At 50.4% G+C, this 14296-nt stretch overlaps 7 protein-coding genes across 7 annotated transcripts; 6 read left to right on the top strand and 1 right to left on the bottom strand.

The window, feature by feature from the left end:
• Positions 1–445: 445 nt before the first annotated feature.
• PHATRDRAFT_16421 (predicted protein) lies at positions 446–1732 on the top strand (the record flags this gene model as incomplete). The annotated part of the gene is made up of 2 exons (XM_002184890.1): positions 446–680; positions 774–1732. Coding segments are annotated over 2 exons (1194 nt in total), but the record flags the coding sequence as incomplete, so codon positions are not given.
• A 483-nt stretch (positions 1733–2215) lies between these two features.
• On the bottom strand, positions 2216–4965 carry PHATRDRAFT_50045 (predicted protein). The gene is made up of 4 exons (XM_002184807.1): positions 4683–4965; positions 3470–4322; positions 3332–3387; positions 2216–3249 (listed from the first exon to the last, which is right to left on the bottom strand). Exons 1-4 carry the CDS (start codon positions 4832–4834, stop codon positions 2220–2222), a joined length of 2091 nt encoding a protein of 696 aa, XP_002184843.1. The 5' UTR covers positions 4835–4965; the 3' UTR covers positions 2216–2219.
• A 567-nt stretch (positions 4966–5532) lies between these two features.
• On the top strand, positions 5533–6577 carry PHATRDRAFT_30823 (predicted protein; the record flags this gene model as incomplete). The annotated part of the gene is made up of 1 exon (XM_002184889.1): positions 5533–6577. A coding segment is annotated over exon 1 (1029 nt), but the record flags the coding sequence as incomplete, so codon positions are not given.
• Positions 6578–7203: 626 nt separating this feature from the next.
• On the top strand, positions 7204–8794 carry PHATRDRAFT_50043 (predicted protein; the record flags this gene model as incomplete). Its single annotated transcript, XM_002184888.1, has 3 exons — positions 7204–7721; positions 7750–8580; positions 8784–8794. The coding sequence occupies exons 1-3, from the start codon at positions 7388–7390 to the stop codon at positions 8792–8794; spliced, it is 1176 nt and encodes a 391-aa protein (XP_002184924.1). The 5' UTR covers positions 7204–7387.
• Positions 8795–9699: 905 nt separating this feature from the next.
• PHATRDRAFT_40902 (predicted protein) lies at positions 9700–10482 on the top strand (the record flags this gene model as incomplete). The annotated part of the gene is made up of 1 exon (XM_002184887.1): positions 9700–10482. A coding segment is annotated over one exon (783 nt), but the record flags the coding sequence as incomplete, so codon positions are not given.
• Positions 10483–10596: 114 nt separating this feature from the next.
• Positions 10597–11814, top strand: PHATRDRAFT_40901 (predicted protein; the record flags this gene model as incomplete). Its single annotated transcript, XM_002184886.1, has 1 exon — positions 10597–11814. One exon carries the CDS (start codon positions 10597–10599, stop codon positions 11812–11814), a length of 1218 nt encoding a protein of 405 aa, XP_002184922.1.
• A 508-nt stretch (positions 11815–12322) lies between these two features.
• PHATRDRAFT_23694 (predicted protein) lies at positions 12323–14039 on the top strand. The gene has a single exon (XM_002184885.1). It carries the CDS (start codon positions 12445–12447, stop codon positions 14008–14010), a length of 1566 nt encoding a protein of 521 aa, XP_002184921.1. The 5' UTR covers positions 12323–12444; the 3' UTR covers positions 14011–14039.
• Positions 14040–14296: the final 257 nt, after the last annotated feature.

The following is a 14296-nucleotide window of genomic DNA, read 5'->3' as shown; positions in this document are numbered from 1 at the left end:
GCCTACGGCGTTGACAGAATGTTTGTTTGGGTAACACCACACCAAAGCGTTCCCCCCATATCTATTTTCCACCTGCTCGTATCCGTTCTCTGACGATTGTGTTCTGTTGCATGCCTCTTAGTACAAATAGATTACCGAAGAGTTTGACACATTCCTCTTGCCAGCAACGCAAGCCTTACACTTAATTACCCTCGAACGGCAAGAGGACTCCTCGAGAGACGGATTTTTCCGACATTTTATTTCCAACAAGATGCCCAACTTTCCTCTCATATTCTCCGGTATCCTCGCCGTGAACGTGCTCGTCACGGTGCTATCTTCGGAGCGATACAAGAACTACAACAAGAAGAAAATGATCGAGTCCTCTACCTCGGACTCTAATAGCAACAGTCCGACTCCCGCCGTCAACGAAGAGCAACGTCAAGCGTGGCAACGCCTCGTGCGCAAGTATCTGCTGGTGTACCTGCTCGCCACGCTCAGCGACTGGTTGCAGGGACCGTACGTCTACGCCCTTTACTCCGATTATGGCTACTCACAGCACGATATTGCCGTCCTCTTTGTGGCCGGCTTTGGATCCTCCATGGTCTTTGGATCGTTCGTGGGCGGCATGGCCGATTGGGGCGGACGCAGGACCTTTGCCGTTCTCTTTGCCGTCGTCTACGCCTGCTCCTGTCTAACCAAACGTACGTAGTATGCACGCACGTGCATTGTGATGGTCACACACTCCATGCTCGTCCATAGATACTCACGTTACCTCCATTGCTGTGGGAATACAGACTTTAAAAACTTTAACGTGCTCCTCCTGGGTCGTTTGTTGGGTGGTGTCTCCACCAGTTTGCTCTTTTCCGTCTTTGAAGCCTGGTTGATTCGGGCCCACAACGATGCCGGCCTTAAGGCCTGGTTAGGCAAATCTTTTTCCTGGGCCGCCTACGGAAATTCCGTCGTTGCCATTACGGCGGGACTCGTCGCCAATAAGGCCGCCAGCGCCGTGCCCATGACCGCTATCCAAACCGGCGGACAAGTGTACATGGGTGGCTACCTGAATCCGTTCGATATTGCGCTCGTGGCCTTGCTGGGATGCGGCATAGCTGCACTGTCTCTGTGGGAAGAAAACTACGGAGATACGGACGGATCCAACGATAGCAGTCGTGGCCAAGCCCACTGGTACGATGGTCTCCAGACCGCCTTTACCACCACCATTCGCTCGCAAGATGTCTTGCTCTGTGGCATTATTTCTTCGCTCTTTGAAGGTAGCATGTACATCTTTGTCTTTATGTGGACACCAGCCTTAACGGAAGGATCCGATGAAGCCTTGCCCTTTGGACTCATCTTTTCAACCTTTATGGTCTCCTGCATGGCCGGCTCGAGCTTGTTCTCTATACAGATTGAAAAAATGCGGGGCGAGCGTCTCGCCGTCATTGTGTTTGCCACGGCCTCCGCCGCCATGGCCGGAATCGCCCTGTCCTATTCCAATACCGTCAAGTTTTTGCTCATGAACGTCTTTGAAGTCACCGTCGGCATGTACTGGCCGATTTACGGAACCCTCAAGGGCGTCATCGTGCCGGAGTCCAAGCGGGCCGCCATTTACAATCTCTACCGTATCCCACTCAACTTTATCGTCCTGTTCTCCCTCTTGACCGATTTAACCCCCACGACGAGCTTTTTGTTGAACGCCACCATGCTGGGAACCGCTGCGGTGTTGCAGATTATCCTCATGAAGCGCCGCGAAATGCACGGATTGACGGAAAAGACGGATTCCAACAAAGCAGATGTTCTCGAGGATGATGTGGAAGCCAGCGCGAGTCAGGCCCTGCTCGGTGGTGCGCCCGACAAACTGGATCCGTCAGTCTAAAGGCCATGTCAACCCAGCAGCTTCCAACTTTCATCAAACGGTTCTCGCTAACTGTAATTACATATATGAATTTCCAGTGATGGCGACAATGACACATCGTTGAATGACCACGCATCCTCGGCTTCAGACTTCACAGAAATTGCCTTTACTCACAAATAGGCATAGTCTACTATTCTCTAGCAAGACCCAATGACACCAACTTTAGACTTGTTACTGTTATTTGTTACCGTACTAGTATGCTAACTCGTCGTTGCTCGGTTTTCTTTTTTGGAAATGAAAATGTGTAAACATTATATGTTGTTGTGTGTGGGTTCTCGCAATCAAGACCGCTCACGCTCGTACAAAACACGAAGGATTCGTTCCCTTCCTTTCAACTTGAAATGAGATTGCTAATCATTCCCAACAACATATCGTCGTCCATATCAAATTCCGCTCCCAAGTTGTCCAATTCGTTGTCGAGCTCGCCCATTTCAATCGCTTCGGCTTCCTTCGCCGCTTCGACTGACAAATCATGTTGCGCCGCCTGGGCACGCTCCGCCGCTACACAGGGACTGCAAGCCATAAGGACAAAACCCTGGCATCCACGGCACGCACAAAGAATTGTTTCCCCCAAATCAATTAACGGCTGCCCTTCCTTTAAACCGTCCATGCTTGGTCTCGGAATAGCATGGCAACGCAGTTTGACCGGTAGTTTACGTCGATGAATCGTCAAGAGTTTGCGAATCGATATAAAAGCGTCAAAGACTTCTTCAAACATGGACTGTTCCATCCGACCGAAATCTTGACCGTTCATCTTGGCCATATGAAGGCCGTTTAATAAATGACACAATAGTACGGCCGCGTTGGACACCATGTGATATGTTGGACCAGCATGGTGCAAGAGGAACGGATTCTCAATCGCAGTGTTACAAACAGAAAGCAAACTCTGAATCTGACTGTCGGTGAATCCACCATTGCCATCTTCGTCACTATTTTCCAGAAACGCGTCCATCGCAGAAATGACCATGTGCTGTCCCTCGTTTTTGTGTCGAGAACTGTCAGTAGATTCGTGCTGTTGCATCAGAGTGTACGCTGAAAGAACAATATTGCGACTGCAGAGCTCATTCTCGTGCGATAGAACTGCATTGTACGTTGCAGAAGAAATGGATTCGGAAGGAATCGTGTCCAGACCTTCGATATTAGCCTCCTTGCTAATAAGAGCGAAACGGCTGTTGGCTTGATCGCAACAAGTGCGAACGGCACAAGCCAAAGCATCCAAAGCCCGTGCATGCAACGGGGCCTCATTATTCAGGTACACCGGCGGAGCACCTTGAATCCAGTTTTGATTCTTGGGATCGCTAGCAATGGCACCAGCATCCAACTTGACATCATACTTGAGCTCAGTCTGAGTAGCGTACGGACTGCGACTAATAGACGATCACGCGTGGAAGCTGATCATCAACGGCCGGCACCAATTTGTCGTCGGCGTTATAAGTCATGTACGCCCAAGAGTCCAAGTAGGCCACTGCGGCAAGGAGCACCGCCGTTTTATCATCGTTCTTTGTGCAGGGAGTAAATCATACATATACCCCGTGAGCACATTATATAATATCTTTGGAAGTGAAATGTACTGTCACTTACCTCCAGCTTCGCCAAATACGTCATACAGACCCGGCGATATTTGAAATACCGTTCCATGTCTCCGCGACAGGCACGGAAAACGCCGAGCAAAAAGTACGCCTTGGCAACTTCGAACATCACTGGTGTCTGCACGGGTTCCTGTACGGATTCCCGCAAGCAGTGAACAACTGCATTACACAATTCCATCGCTAACGACACTTCGTTGTGAACAAGTGCGCCGAGCGCGATCTCAGCAAAGCGTGCGGCACTCAGGGCGGCCAGATGTGGACCTGGGATCATTTGAGGCGTCATCCCCGGAACGTTAAGGCGGGCACAGTATTCTTCGTCCGTCGGTATCGGAGGCAAACGATAGAGTTCGTCGATCGATAGCTGGTAGTACGCACGAAGACGGGCTCCATCTGGATTGGAGCGTTCCAAAAGGTGCGTGTGGGTGGTGATAGTGCGAGGAATCCCGTTCGTGCTGGTATTCTGTCCAGCATCTTCACGTTTCACTCGTCGATTGGCAGGCTCGTCCATCTGATGCTGCTGCTGCTGCTGTTGCATCATGAGATGATCTTCGTCTTGATTTTGCAGTGACTGCAAAAAGTTCAGTTTTTGCTGCAACGACGCCTGTTCGGTTTGGCCGGAAAATAAAGCAGCAGTCATTTGGGCGTCCAATCCTGTCCCGTTCAAGTTCACCCCAGTCGAAGGGTTGTTGTGATAATTTTGAGGCCAATCATTCGGCTGCTGCTGTTGGTGATGTTGCAGCTCGGTGGCCTTCCGAGCTTGGCCAGCGGTACGACCCGGAATAGGGCCACGACGCTTAGCGGGTGAATAGACACACTCACACTCGGTAAAATCGATTCCATCCGCGCTGTTTGATGTACAAAAGAAGGATAGGTGTAAGATGGCAAAGCGATGCATGGGTAGAGCTAGAATCCGTCGCACTGCCAATCAATGAAAGGAGCCCAACCCGATTGATGTTCCGATGTATTCGACGGACTATGAGTATTACACAATCGTACCACCCCAAGCCCGGCACTACAACCGTATATCGTACGACCATCGATTTTTCCCCTTGATAGTTTCACGAGATTCAAATATCTATAAAACCTCCCCGTTGTTTCGGCGCTTTTCGCCTTTTCACTTTTTGGTCAAAACCACTTCGGTCTCGTCAGATACCACCACAGATGTTTCTACGGTCACCGTCGTTAGCAACCTCGCTGCCACTTACCTACTGAGTTTATTCTTCTTCATGTACTTGGCCAAGCAGTTTCCACAGGGGCGCTGGCCGTCACACTTGGTCTTTCGCGAGCGGCAACGATCGCATGATGCACAGAGCGCCACACTGCCATCATCCGGGTCTTCGGTACTGTCTTCGTTCATACTCTGGAACGCAGTCTACTGCAATGAATTAGCCGTGTATTGCTGAAAGAGAAAGAAAAACACTGCGAGTTGTTAACCTTCCGCAGTATTGGATTGGAAGCTTTATTGTTACTCTCGATTCGAGTAGAGTAGGTCGTCAATTTGAGATGCTTTTCTCTCGGTAACTGCCTTGCCGGTCGTGTTCGGAGGTTTGAACATGCACAATATCTTTGTCGCTGAGCGCTCTCACGTGAAGAAAAAGCTCCGTGTGCTATCGCAAAACGGCAGCCAGCTTCACGTCAGCTTGTGTAGCCAATTTGACGGCTTTGAGACGAAGAGGTTGTAGTACGAATTGATGCCCAAACTTTGGGCAATAAATGTAGTCGTGTTGAGAAAGTCTGCTTTCTGTCTGGTTTTAGAAGACAAGACTATCCTTTCGGAAAAAGGTTTTCACTTTTCGCACTTATACAGACATTGATATCCAAAGAATTCGCAAACAGAATACTACTCAAAACCGTTGTCATCAAGTACGACGAAGCGTTTTTGGATCACAAACGAATTCTTTGTCTTTGAGCGGGAGATTCACAGACACAGTCAGAGTCACAATCAAAATAAATCGGGATAGCCCTACCCCTCATCGGTATGCAAAATCTTGGATCCCGAGAAACGTGTCTCTTGTCCCTCCTGTTTCCACCATTTCCCATTTCGTTCGGGGTCGACCGAAACATCTGGACAATGCCTACCATGCCCTTTGATGCCACACACATTCGGCGTGGATTGACGATCGCGGCACTCGTATGGGCATGGATCCTGCCCGCAGACGCCAACGCCCTACGTGTCCCCACGGGTGCACGGACTACCGATTGGTACGAACATCCGGAAATTCCGCGCCAACCCATCGGCGTCGACGTACACGGCTTGCCCGTCCACATTCCGCTAGTGGGTGCCGGTACCTGGCAATACAACGACACCGTCGCCTTTCAATCCTTGTGCAAGGCTTTTGGTGAGGGAATAACCCTGGTCGATACCGCCTTAGGCTACGGCAACCAAAAAGGTGTGGGTCGCGCCATTCGAGACTGTTACGTGGGCCGACGAAGCGATTTATTCGTCTTGACCAAGATTCCGGGCGGACTTTCCTACGAGGAAACCTTGGGTGCGCATCACCAAAACATGTTCGAGCTAAATCTGGGTTACGTGGACCATTTGATGGTGCATTTTCCGTCGGATTGGCAACAGACCAAAACGGGACGAGCGCAGCGTCAAACGCAGTGGAGAGCAATGGAAGAAATCTATTACAGCGGCAAGGCTCGTTTCATTGGAGTATCTCACTACTGTTCACAGCATTTACAAGATGTGCTGGAGATTGCGACGGTTCGACCGAGTCTCAACCAGATTGAATACCACGTTGGATCGGGCGACGTGGATGCCGTACTGGAAACGTGCCGAACCGAGAACATTACGTGCATGAGCTTTTCTCCCCTCTGCGGCCCTTGTCAATACGAACCGTCCGATTCTCTCATTAGTGGAGACTTGGTGACGGAGATTGCGGCCCGCTACCAACACGGTAGCAACGAAACGCGGCCTGTGACGGGCGCGCAAGTGGCTTTGCGTTTTATTGTCCAACAAGCTCTGGAAGAGCGTCCTTTGTACATTGGTCCCGTCGTCCCCAAAAGTAACAATGCGGATCACATTCGGAGCAATCGTGATATATTTGATTTTGTCTTGAGCGATGTCGATATGGAACGTCTGCGGAATGCGACCAAACCGGAAGCCGAAGGTGGTGACTGTGACGTTCTTTAAAAATGCATTGTTAGCTTTTCCTGATAAGTAAAAATTGTAAGGTCTTGTTGCTATAGGATACTGTTTCGTGCGGTACAATTCTGGATTGGTTGCTTGGTTACAGGTCTATTCTATCGGATTGGCTAGATTGTGTGCCGTAGTTTCGGATTCCTATCGTCGCTTGAAAATAAAACGGAGATGCCGCTCCCAGAGTAGGGTAGGGGATCATGGTCCCAAACAGCTGCCCGTTGACGGTTCGGAGTGCAGACATTGCTCGAGGAGCCGCGCCTATCGTACACCGGACAGACGAGAACAGGGCCACCCCGTAAGGCTGCGGCTTGTGATGGACATTTCCCGCGGGTGAATGTTGTCTGTCTGTCTGTCTGTCTGACTGACTCTGCGTGAATGTGTATGCGTAAGCGTGTGAGTGACTTGGGGTTGACCCGTTTCAGCTTGGGCGCTGTCGTTCGGGACAAAGATCCTATATCATCACCACTCCCATCTTTGGAAGTGATTCCCTTTTGTCCCCCCAGCCCCCTACACTCTGGATATTGCCGACCCCGTACCGCAGCAGCAACAGCATAGCCGTATCCCACAAACCCATTGCAGTCTTTCCGTGTCACCAGAACCATCCACGACAACACCAACGATTTTCGTAAAGTAGTTTGCCTCAACTCGTTCCATTCCTTGCCTACAGCCTTGGAGCATTGATCGCAAACACTCGGTCTCGATCCATTACGTTTCCCGCTTTGTATCGTCGTTGTCGTTGTTGTTGCATTCGTCATCGTCAATACCATGTCGAGCGGACATCGTTGGGGTGATTCCGACAGTTCGGACGAAGACGACAACGTGGACGTTGCCATTCCGGTGACGGCCTTGAACTCGCAAGCTGCCTTGCGTGATGTTTCGGTCGCGCGGTCGGCCAGTGATGCCCATCCATCCACTCCGACACGAAGTCACCGCAACGAACGAGGAAACGACGTCCACGCCGCACAACCATTCCAGCGCGCGTGGGAACCGCGGGGAAGAGGCGGCGGTGGTTTTCGGGATCGGGATCCTTCGAGCGCCAGTGGGGGAGTCGCCCGCGGAGGTCCCCGCGGGGGACCCCACACTGGTGGACGCGGACGCGGTCAGTACAACAACAACAACTATGCCAGACTGGAAGACGCAAGCCAAACAGAGTTCTATTTTGAACGCCGATATTGATATCTCTAAAGCGTCGGACTGGATGGCAACCCGTCGAGCCAAGCAAGAGAAAGCTCAAGTGGAGCAAGAACGCCACCGTGTGGAACAAAAGGAAGCAGCGGCGGAAGAAAAAAGGATCCAGCGGCGCTCGCAGCTCCAGGCACTCAAAGCTGCCGTGACGACGATTCAACAGGAAAAAGATGACGAAATCCAGTCTTCTCTACAAGCCGCCGCACAGCATTCCCAATCAAACATTCGGATCTTACAGCGACCCGCAGCACCGGATACCTCAGAGACCAACCGGTCCGTTGACTCCAGAAATACTCCCAGCCGCGCCTCGGGCCCCAGTACTAATGTCAGTAACAGTGGTGCCGGAGCCCGTTGGGTACGAGCGAGTCGCGGTGGCGACCAACACCAACGTGGGGGGAGGGGACACGGACGGGAAGGGCGGGGACGGCACGGAAGGGGAGACGTCGGTCCGGTGGCCGGTAGCGGACGTGCGGACGGCAGTCAAGCGGTAGCCCCCACGACACCGCGGAACGAGACCACCGCACCCTCGCATCAACCCGTCAGAGTCCAGAACACCACGGTCGTGCAAACTGCGTCCGGTACCGTTGAATACCGAATCGACTTGGAACGTGGCAATGGGCCAAGGGGTGACAGTCGCGGTAAGAAATTACACCAGGCAGAACTGATGCCGGACGGGGCCGTGCGTCTGTCTCGTAGAGGAACAACAGCGCAGCCGCAGAACGCCAAGGAAGACGAAGACGCTGCTTCGACCACGTCCAACAAATCGGGACGTAGTCACGGGAGTGGACGAGGAGGGCGTCGTGGCACGGGCAAAGGACGAGCACACGGAAGGGAAGGTCGCAGTGGAGGGCAAGGCGAATCATGGTCGAGAGCACCAATGGCGCCCGGTGGCGGACGAGATTTCGACACACGTGGACGGCATAAGCTAGACGGCGCAACTCGAGAAGGACGACACGAAGGACTAGGTCGTCCACAGGAACGTCCTAGCAAAGAGAAAAACAGCGAACTACCGGTTGAATCGAACCTAGAAGCACCCGCAGAGAAAAAGAGTCCGAGCTCTCGTGGGGGAGGGGGACGAGACCACGTTGGTCGAAGTGGACGAGGGCGCGGTGGACGAGGCCGTGGCGGTCGCGGGCGAAGCGGGCGGCAAGGAACAGAGGATGGCTCACCCGCAACCGGAGCAATACCGGACAAAGTCCGAACGTCCAAGCCGAAACGAGCGGAGCGGTCAACAGACAATGCCAATATTAGCAGGGCCCCCAAAGCCAAAACCCATGTGTCGCACATGGAAATCGGGAACGATTGAGATGCGACGTACTTTGACGGTGCTGCATGGTTCTATCCAAGGAGGTACGACAAAATACAAGTTCTTACAAACGAGACTGTCTAAAAGTGAAAAGGTGTAATGACATAAACAATTGCCATTATCTACTTTGTGTTTAACCCGATATACTTAAGAACATTGTTTGCCATGTAGCGTTGCTGCAATAGTCAAACAAACAGTAAGAGGATGGGTAGTCTCAAACTATAGTCTCGCTTACAGAAAGAGTTGCTGTGAGTTACTGTTGATATTGTCCGTCTGGCCCTCTATCCGTCGCTCTATGCAGAACCATGAAAGAACCCGTAGCGCCCTTATAGTAAGTCGAAATCGGAGCCAAAGGATTAAACTCTCTCCATCCCAGTAAATCAAATCCGACAACGCTGACTGTGAGCATCCATATCTGCCAACACTTGACCGTTGCACTCTGTTTACACTTAGTGGTGGATTTAACGTTTCCTCCTCTCTCTCTTTCTGTGCGTCGTCTACAAGCCCGAAGGCATTCGCAGTACCAAATTTACGGCGATCAGCTGAACGGTCCCCTCGCTCTCGCGAGTGTATTTTGATACAAGTCATGACAAGTATTGACAGCAGTGCCCCCGCTTCTTCCGGTACCGATGCGAATCCTGCTTCTCCTCAACCGAAGCAACCTAAGCCGAAAAAGGCCGTACCAGTCGTCCCACCAGGAATAAGTACCGCCTACATGGTGCTACGTACTGTGATTACGAGCCTGCTGCCGCCGGAGCAAGAAGAAATTACCAGCGTCAGTCCATTCCAAGCGACGTACTTGAAAGAAGGCCGTCCGACAGGAAAATTCTTGATAACATTCAAGCGTCGTGCGGTAAGCACCCAAACAGGAGGAGGTGGATTTTGGGACGAGAAGGATGAGGCATCGTTTTCACCGTTCTGGGATTTGGTCCGAGCTGCCGTCGATCGAATAGTGTCGAATACTTCCGGCGACCAGGCCCTTGAACTAACTTGTACTAAAACCACCAAAGATGAAATTGTGGGTGCGTTTGGTGAAGGGGCGTTAGACGATGGTATTCTTAAAAAGAAAAAGGCAGACCTCGAGCATCTGCTGGCTACCTGTGGTACCATTAGTAGCGATGGTAGCACGACGAGCGCCACGCTGCAGGCTGTGGCTTGCGTCCCACCGTCGACGCCCTACGCGTCGACCAAGGCTTTATCCAACATTATTTTAGAAATGGGTAACATGTGCACCGAAATTAAAACGCAGAAGAAGATGGTGCAAATCAGCTTGAAATTCGAAGCCGTTGAAACAGAAAACCATGGCATTCCGTTGGCGCCCGAAGTTACTGACGGAAGTCCGGCGAGTATGATTGCGCAGCGCAGGCTCGTAATACCCGAAACAGATCTTGTGGCGGAACTGTTGACGATAAACCAATCTTCCTCTACTTCGGCTTCGACTTCTGCTTCAGCAGCAACAGCAGCTGAAACCACAGGCGAAGAAATGGTAGTCAATGCATTTGAAGTCAGCGGCAAGATTGATTACACCAAGCTGGTTGACAAATTTGGATCCAACCTCATTTCAGACTCTCTTATGGATAAGCTGGAAGCGTTAACGGTTGGAAAAGGCCGAGTTCCCCGGATGCACCGCTTTTTACGCCGGGGAATGTTCTTCAGCCATAGAGATCTCGATACCTTGCTGCGTCAGGTAGAGGCCGGTGCTCCAATGTACCTTTACACTGGGCGAGGGCCTAGTTCCCAATCGATGCATCTAGGGCATCTTATACCCTTCCTTTTTACCAAATGGTTGCAAGATGCCTTGGACGTCCCGTTGGTCATCCAAATGACGGATGACGAAAAGTTCTTATTTAAAGGACATTACGATGACCAAACCGGCGACAATTTATTAGACTTTCAAAGTTTGACCATGGAAAACGCCAGGGATATTATTGCGTGCGGCTTTGACTACAACAAGACCTTTTTGTTTTCAGACTTGGATTATGTCGGTAGCATGTATCCAAACATTGTTCGCATCTGGAAGGCGGTCACGACCAATACGGTAAACGGAATTTTCGGTTTCGATGGATCTTCAAATATTGGCAAGATTGCTTTTCCCGCCATTCAAGCCGCGCCGTCTTTTGCCAGTAGTTTTCCAGTCGTCTTGGAAGCTGACCGTAATTCCAATCATTTGTGTCTGATCCCCTGCGCGATTGACCAAGATCCTTACTTCCGCATGACGCGGGATGTTGCGCACAAACTAGTTCATAAGCAACATGGTCTCGGTGGGAAACCGGCACTGATTCACTCTAAATTTTTTCCTCCGTTGCAAGGCGCCGAAGGCAAAATGTCGAGCTCCAACACGAACTCGGCTATATTTTTGACGGATTCGCCGGATGACATTGAGCGGAAAATTAAACAACACGCCTTTTCTGGTGGACGAGAAACCAAAAAGGAACAGCAAGAGCTCGGAGCTGACTTGGAGGTAGATGTGTCCTACCAATGGATGCGGTTTTTCTTGGAAGACGACGACGAATTGGAAAAGATTGGCCAAGATTACGGTAGCGGATCCGGCGAATATTGGAACACTGGCAAGGTGAAGGGGCGCCTGATCGAAATTCTAAAGGAATTGGTAGCGGAGCATCAAGAACGACGGGCAACAATTACCGACGAAGAAGTTCGCAAATGGATGGCTGAGCGTAGCATCGTTAAGAACAGCACTTGAGACTTTTTGAAGACGGTATACGATAGAAAAGACAACAATCTTAAAACCCCGAAACAGCAAGAGTGATGCGCAAGTACATACTTTAATATATATGCTATTGTAATACATATAGCACAAGCATTGTAGGGCTGGCTTGACCCTAACATAGAGAGGTTGCTGGTACATGCCATCCTTCATAGTCGAGCGAATCATCTATTTTTGCAGACTAGCTGTAGAGTTTACGTCACAAAAAGGACTGGAATGTCTGCGATTCACAAGACCTCTTTTTCCTTCCAAGGTTCACGCGCCGGCGTCAGCGATTCGATTGTCCTATTTCTTTTCGACCTGGTACGTTTTTGGATGACTTTGCTCGAGGCCCACGGGTGGTGATTCGATAATCCGTAGCGGATCCAGGAACGTTATAGCATGGGAGGCTGCAGCAGTTCGGAAGGTGCCACCAAAGCTGTGTCGGGCAACAGCACTTCCGCTGCAGTAGTCGAAAAGTCGCCCAACAAGGCCATCGAGAATCCTGGAGATGCTGGTGTATCTCCACAACCCAAACACGGCTTCACCTACCAAACAGGTACGTGCGCGCTGGAGTTTTGGGAGCCCATAAAGGAGCTGGGCGAAGGCAGCATTTCTAGCATTCACATGGTGAGGCGACGAGAAAAACGAATCCACGTTCCGTACAAAGAGCGCGTTGATATTATGAGCTTGGCGAGTAACGGCTCGACCATGAAGAATGACGACGAACTCTTGACCCGAAGAAGCAGCTTTTCTAACAAAGAATCATTCGCACTGAAGAGTATTATCAAAGCCTACGTACAGAATGATAAGTTTTTACAAGAAATGCGCGATGAAATTTACACCATGAGTCATTTAGACCATCCCAACATTGTCAAAGTCTACGAAGCTTACGAACGAAAGCGCCATATTTATCTTATTATGGAGTACTGCCGCGGCGGTGATTTGTGGGCCCGTCAGTTGAATGAAACAGCTACGGCCGCGGTAGTACGTAAAATCTTGCTAGCCGTATCGTTTCTACACGATCACAACGTTGTTCACCGAGATCTCAAACTAGAAAATATTATGTTCGATCAACCTGGCCCCAATGCCGAAGTCAAAATTATCGATTTTGGATTAGCCACCCGATACTTGTCGAACGAGCACAAACAAATGACTGATCGAGTTGGGACCTTGTACAGCATGGCGCCACAAGTTCTACAAGGTGTTTATGATGCCAAATGCGATTTGTGGAGTATCGGCGTGATAACGTACGTTTTGCTGTCAGGAGGTACTCAACCATTTTGGGGCCCACCGCGGGAAATTCCATGGGATAAACGGAAAAAAATTATGGTAGATCGAATAATGCGATGCGAGTACATGCGCATGAAAGGCACAACTTGGGACGGTGTATCAGAGGAAGCTAAGCGGTTTGTGAAGTCTTTGTTGCAAATCGATCCCGCCAAACGACCGTCGGCCAAGGAAGCGTTGGCTTCGAAGTGGATGAAACTGCACGAAGAGGACAAGCCAGCACTGATTGCTTGCACACCCAAATCTCTTCAACGTGATCAACTGCACCGATTCGAACGGCAGCTTCGTATTGTGCTGACCAACAAACTCTCCGAAGAGGCATTAATGAGTTTGAAAGCAGGTTTAGAAAAGCATGACGAGACCGACGAAGGCCGTGTTTCGCTTGAGGTGATGCTTCGGTATTTATTAGAAAATGGTTTGGAGCAAATTTCGCTTGCCGCACTGCACGAGCTGGCCAATGGCGCAGGGAAAGATGCGATGATAGGCTACACCGAAGTAATTTTCGCTTCCTTAGAATCCAAAGGACGTCGTGAATCAGAACGTATGGCAGAAGCTTTGGCGGAAATGGACATCAATTCTTCGGGAATGGTTGCGAAAGCGCGAGCGTTGTTAATTTTGTACCGCGTCGTACCTGACCACACCCTCGACATTGTGAAGGAAACTTTCAACGAGGACGACACAGACCAGATCTCATGCCAGGTAGTCCTTGATCTGATTAGCAAGCAAATGGCTGATCGAATTCACACCCTTTCGAGCCATCACGACTCCTCCGATGAAGTGAAGAATCTGGTTGACGCCAAAAACGCTGTCATCCCAGGTGGGAGAAATGATCCGTCTGAAAGACCTGAGTATGTCTTTGACGCATCCACCAATTCGGTTCGAAAATATGCCGAAAAACAATGATTTGATCTCGATGCTTCGGAAGGGTCCAAATCAAAGATTGCTTGCAACCTGAGTTTTCGATGTTGGCGATTCTTGTCACTTGCCTTGCCATTTGCTCAGGGACTCAGCGAGCAGGGAGGAGAAAACTTGGCGGATAAATTCATGCTTTTCCTTCGAATGGTAGACTTGATTTTGATCCCCGAACTAAATCAGAATTGCAGGAGATGGTATGCTACAGAAAATTATAATAGTTTGTTCTTCATATGAACATGTTATGCAAGTGAAAAGCGGATCGAATCATTTCTCG

This window comes from Phaeodactylum tricornutum, chromosome 26, assembly GCF_000150955.2.
Source record: "Phaeodactylum tricornutum CCAP 1055/1 chromosome 26, whole genome shotgun sequence".
NCBI lineage: Eukaryota > Bacillariophyta > Bacillariophyceae > Surirellales > Neidiaceae > Phaeodactylum > Phaeodactylum tricornutum.
This window is presented reverse-complemented; position numbering and strand designations above follow the sequence as displayed.

Bases quoted from the DNA above. Each gene is read 5' to 3' on its own strand.
- PHATRDRAFT_23694 (XM_002184885.1), top strand. From the start codon at position 12,445: ATGGTGAGGCGACGAGAAAAACGAATCCACGTTCCGTACAAAGAGCGC.
- PHATRDRAFT_50045 (XM_002184807.1), bottom strand. From the start codon at position 4,834: ATGAACGAAGACAGTACCGAAGACCCGGATGATGGCAGTGTGGCGCTC. The intron at 4,323-4,682 runs GTAAGTGGCAGC...TACATCAAACAG, and splicing joins AAGAAGAATAAACTCAGTAG to CGCGGATGGAATCGATTTTA. The intron at 3,388-3,469 runs GTAAGTGACAGT...CCCTGCACAAAG, and splicing joins CGTATTTGGCGAAGCTGGAG to AACGATGATAAAACGGCGGT.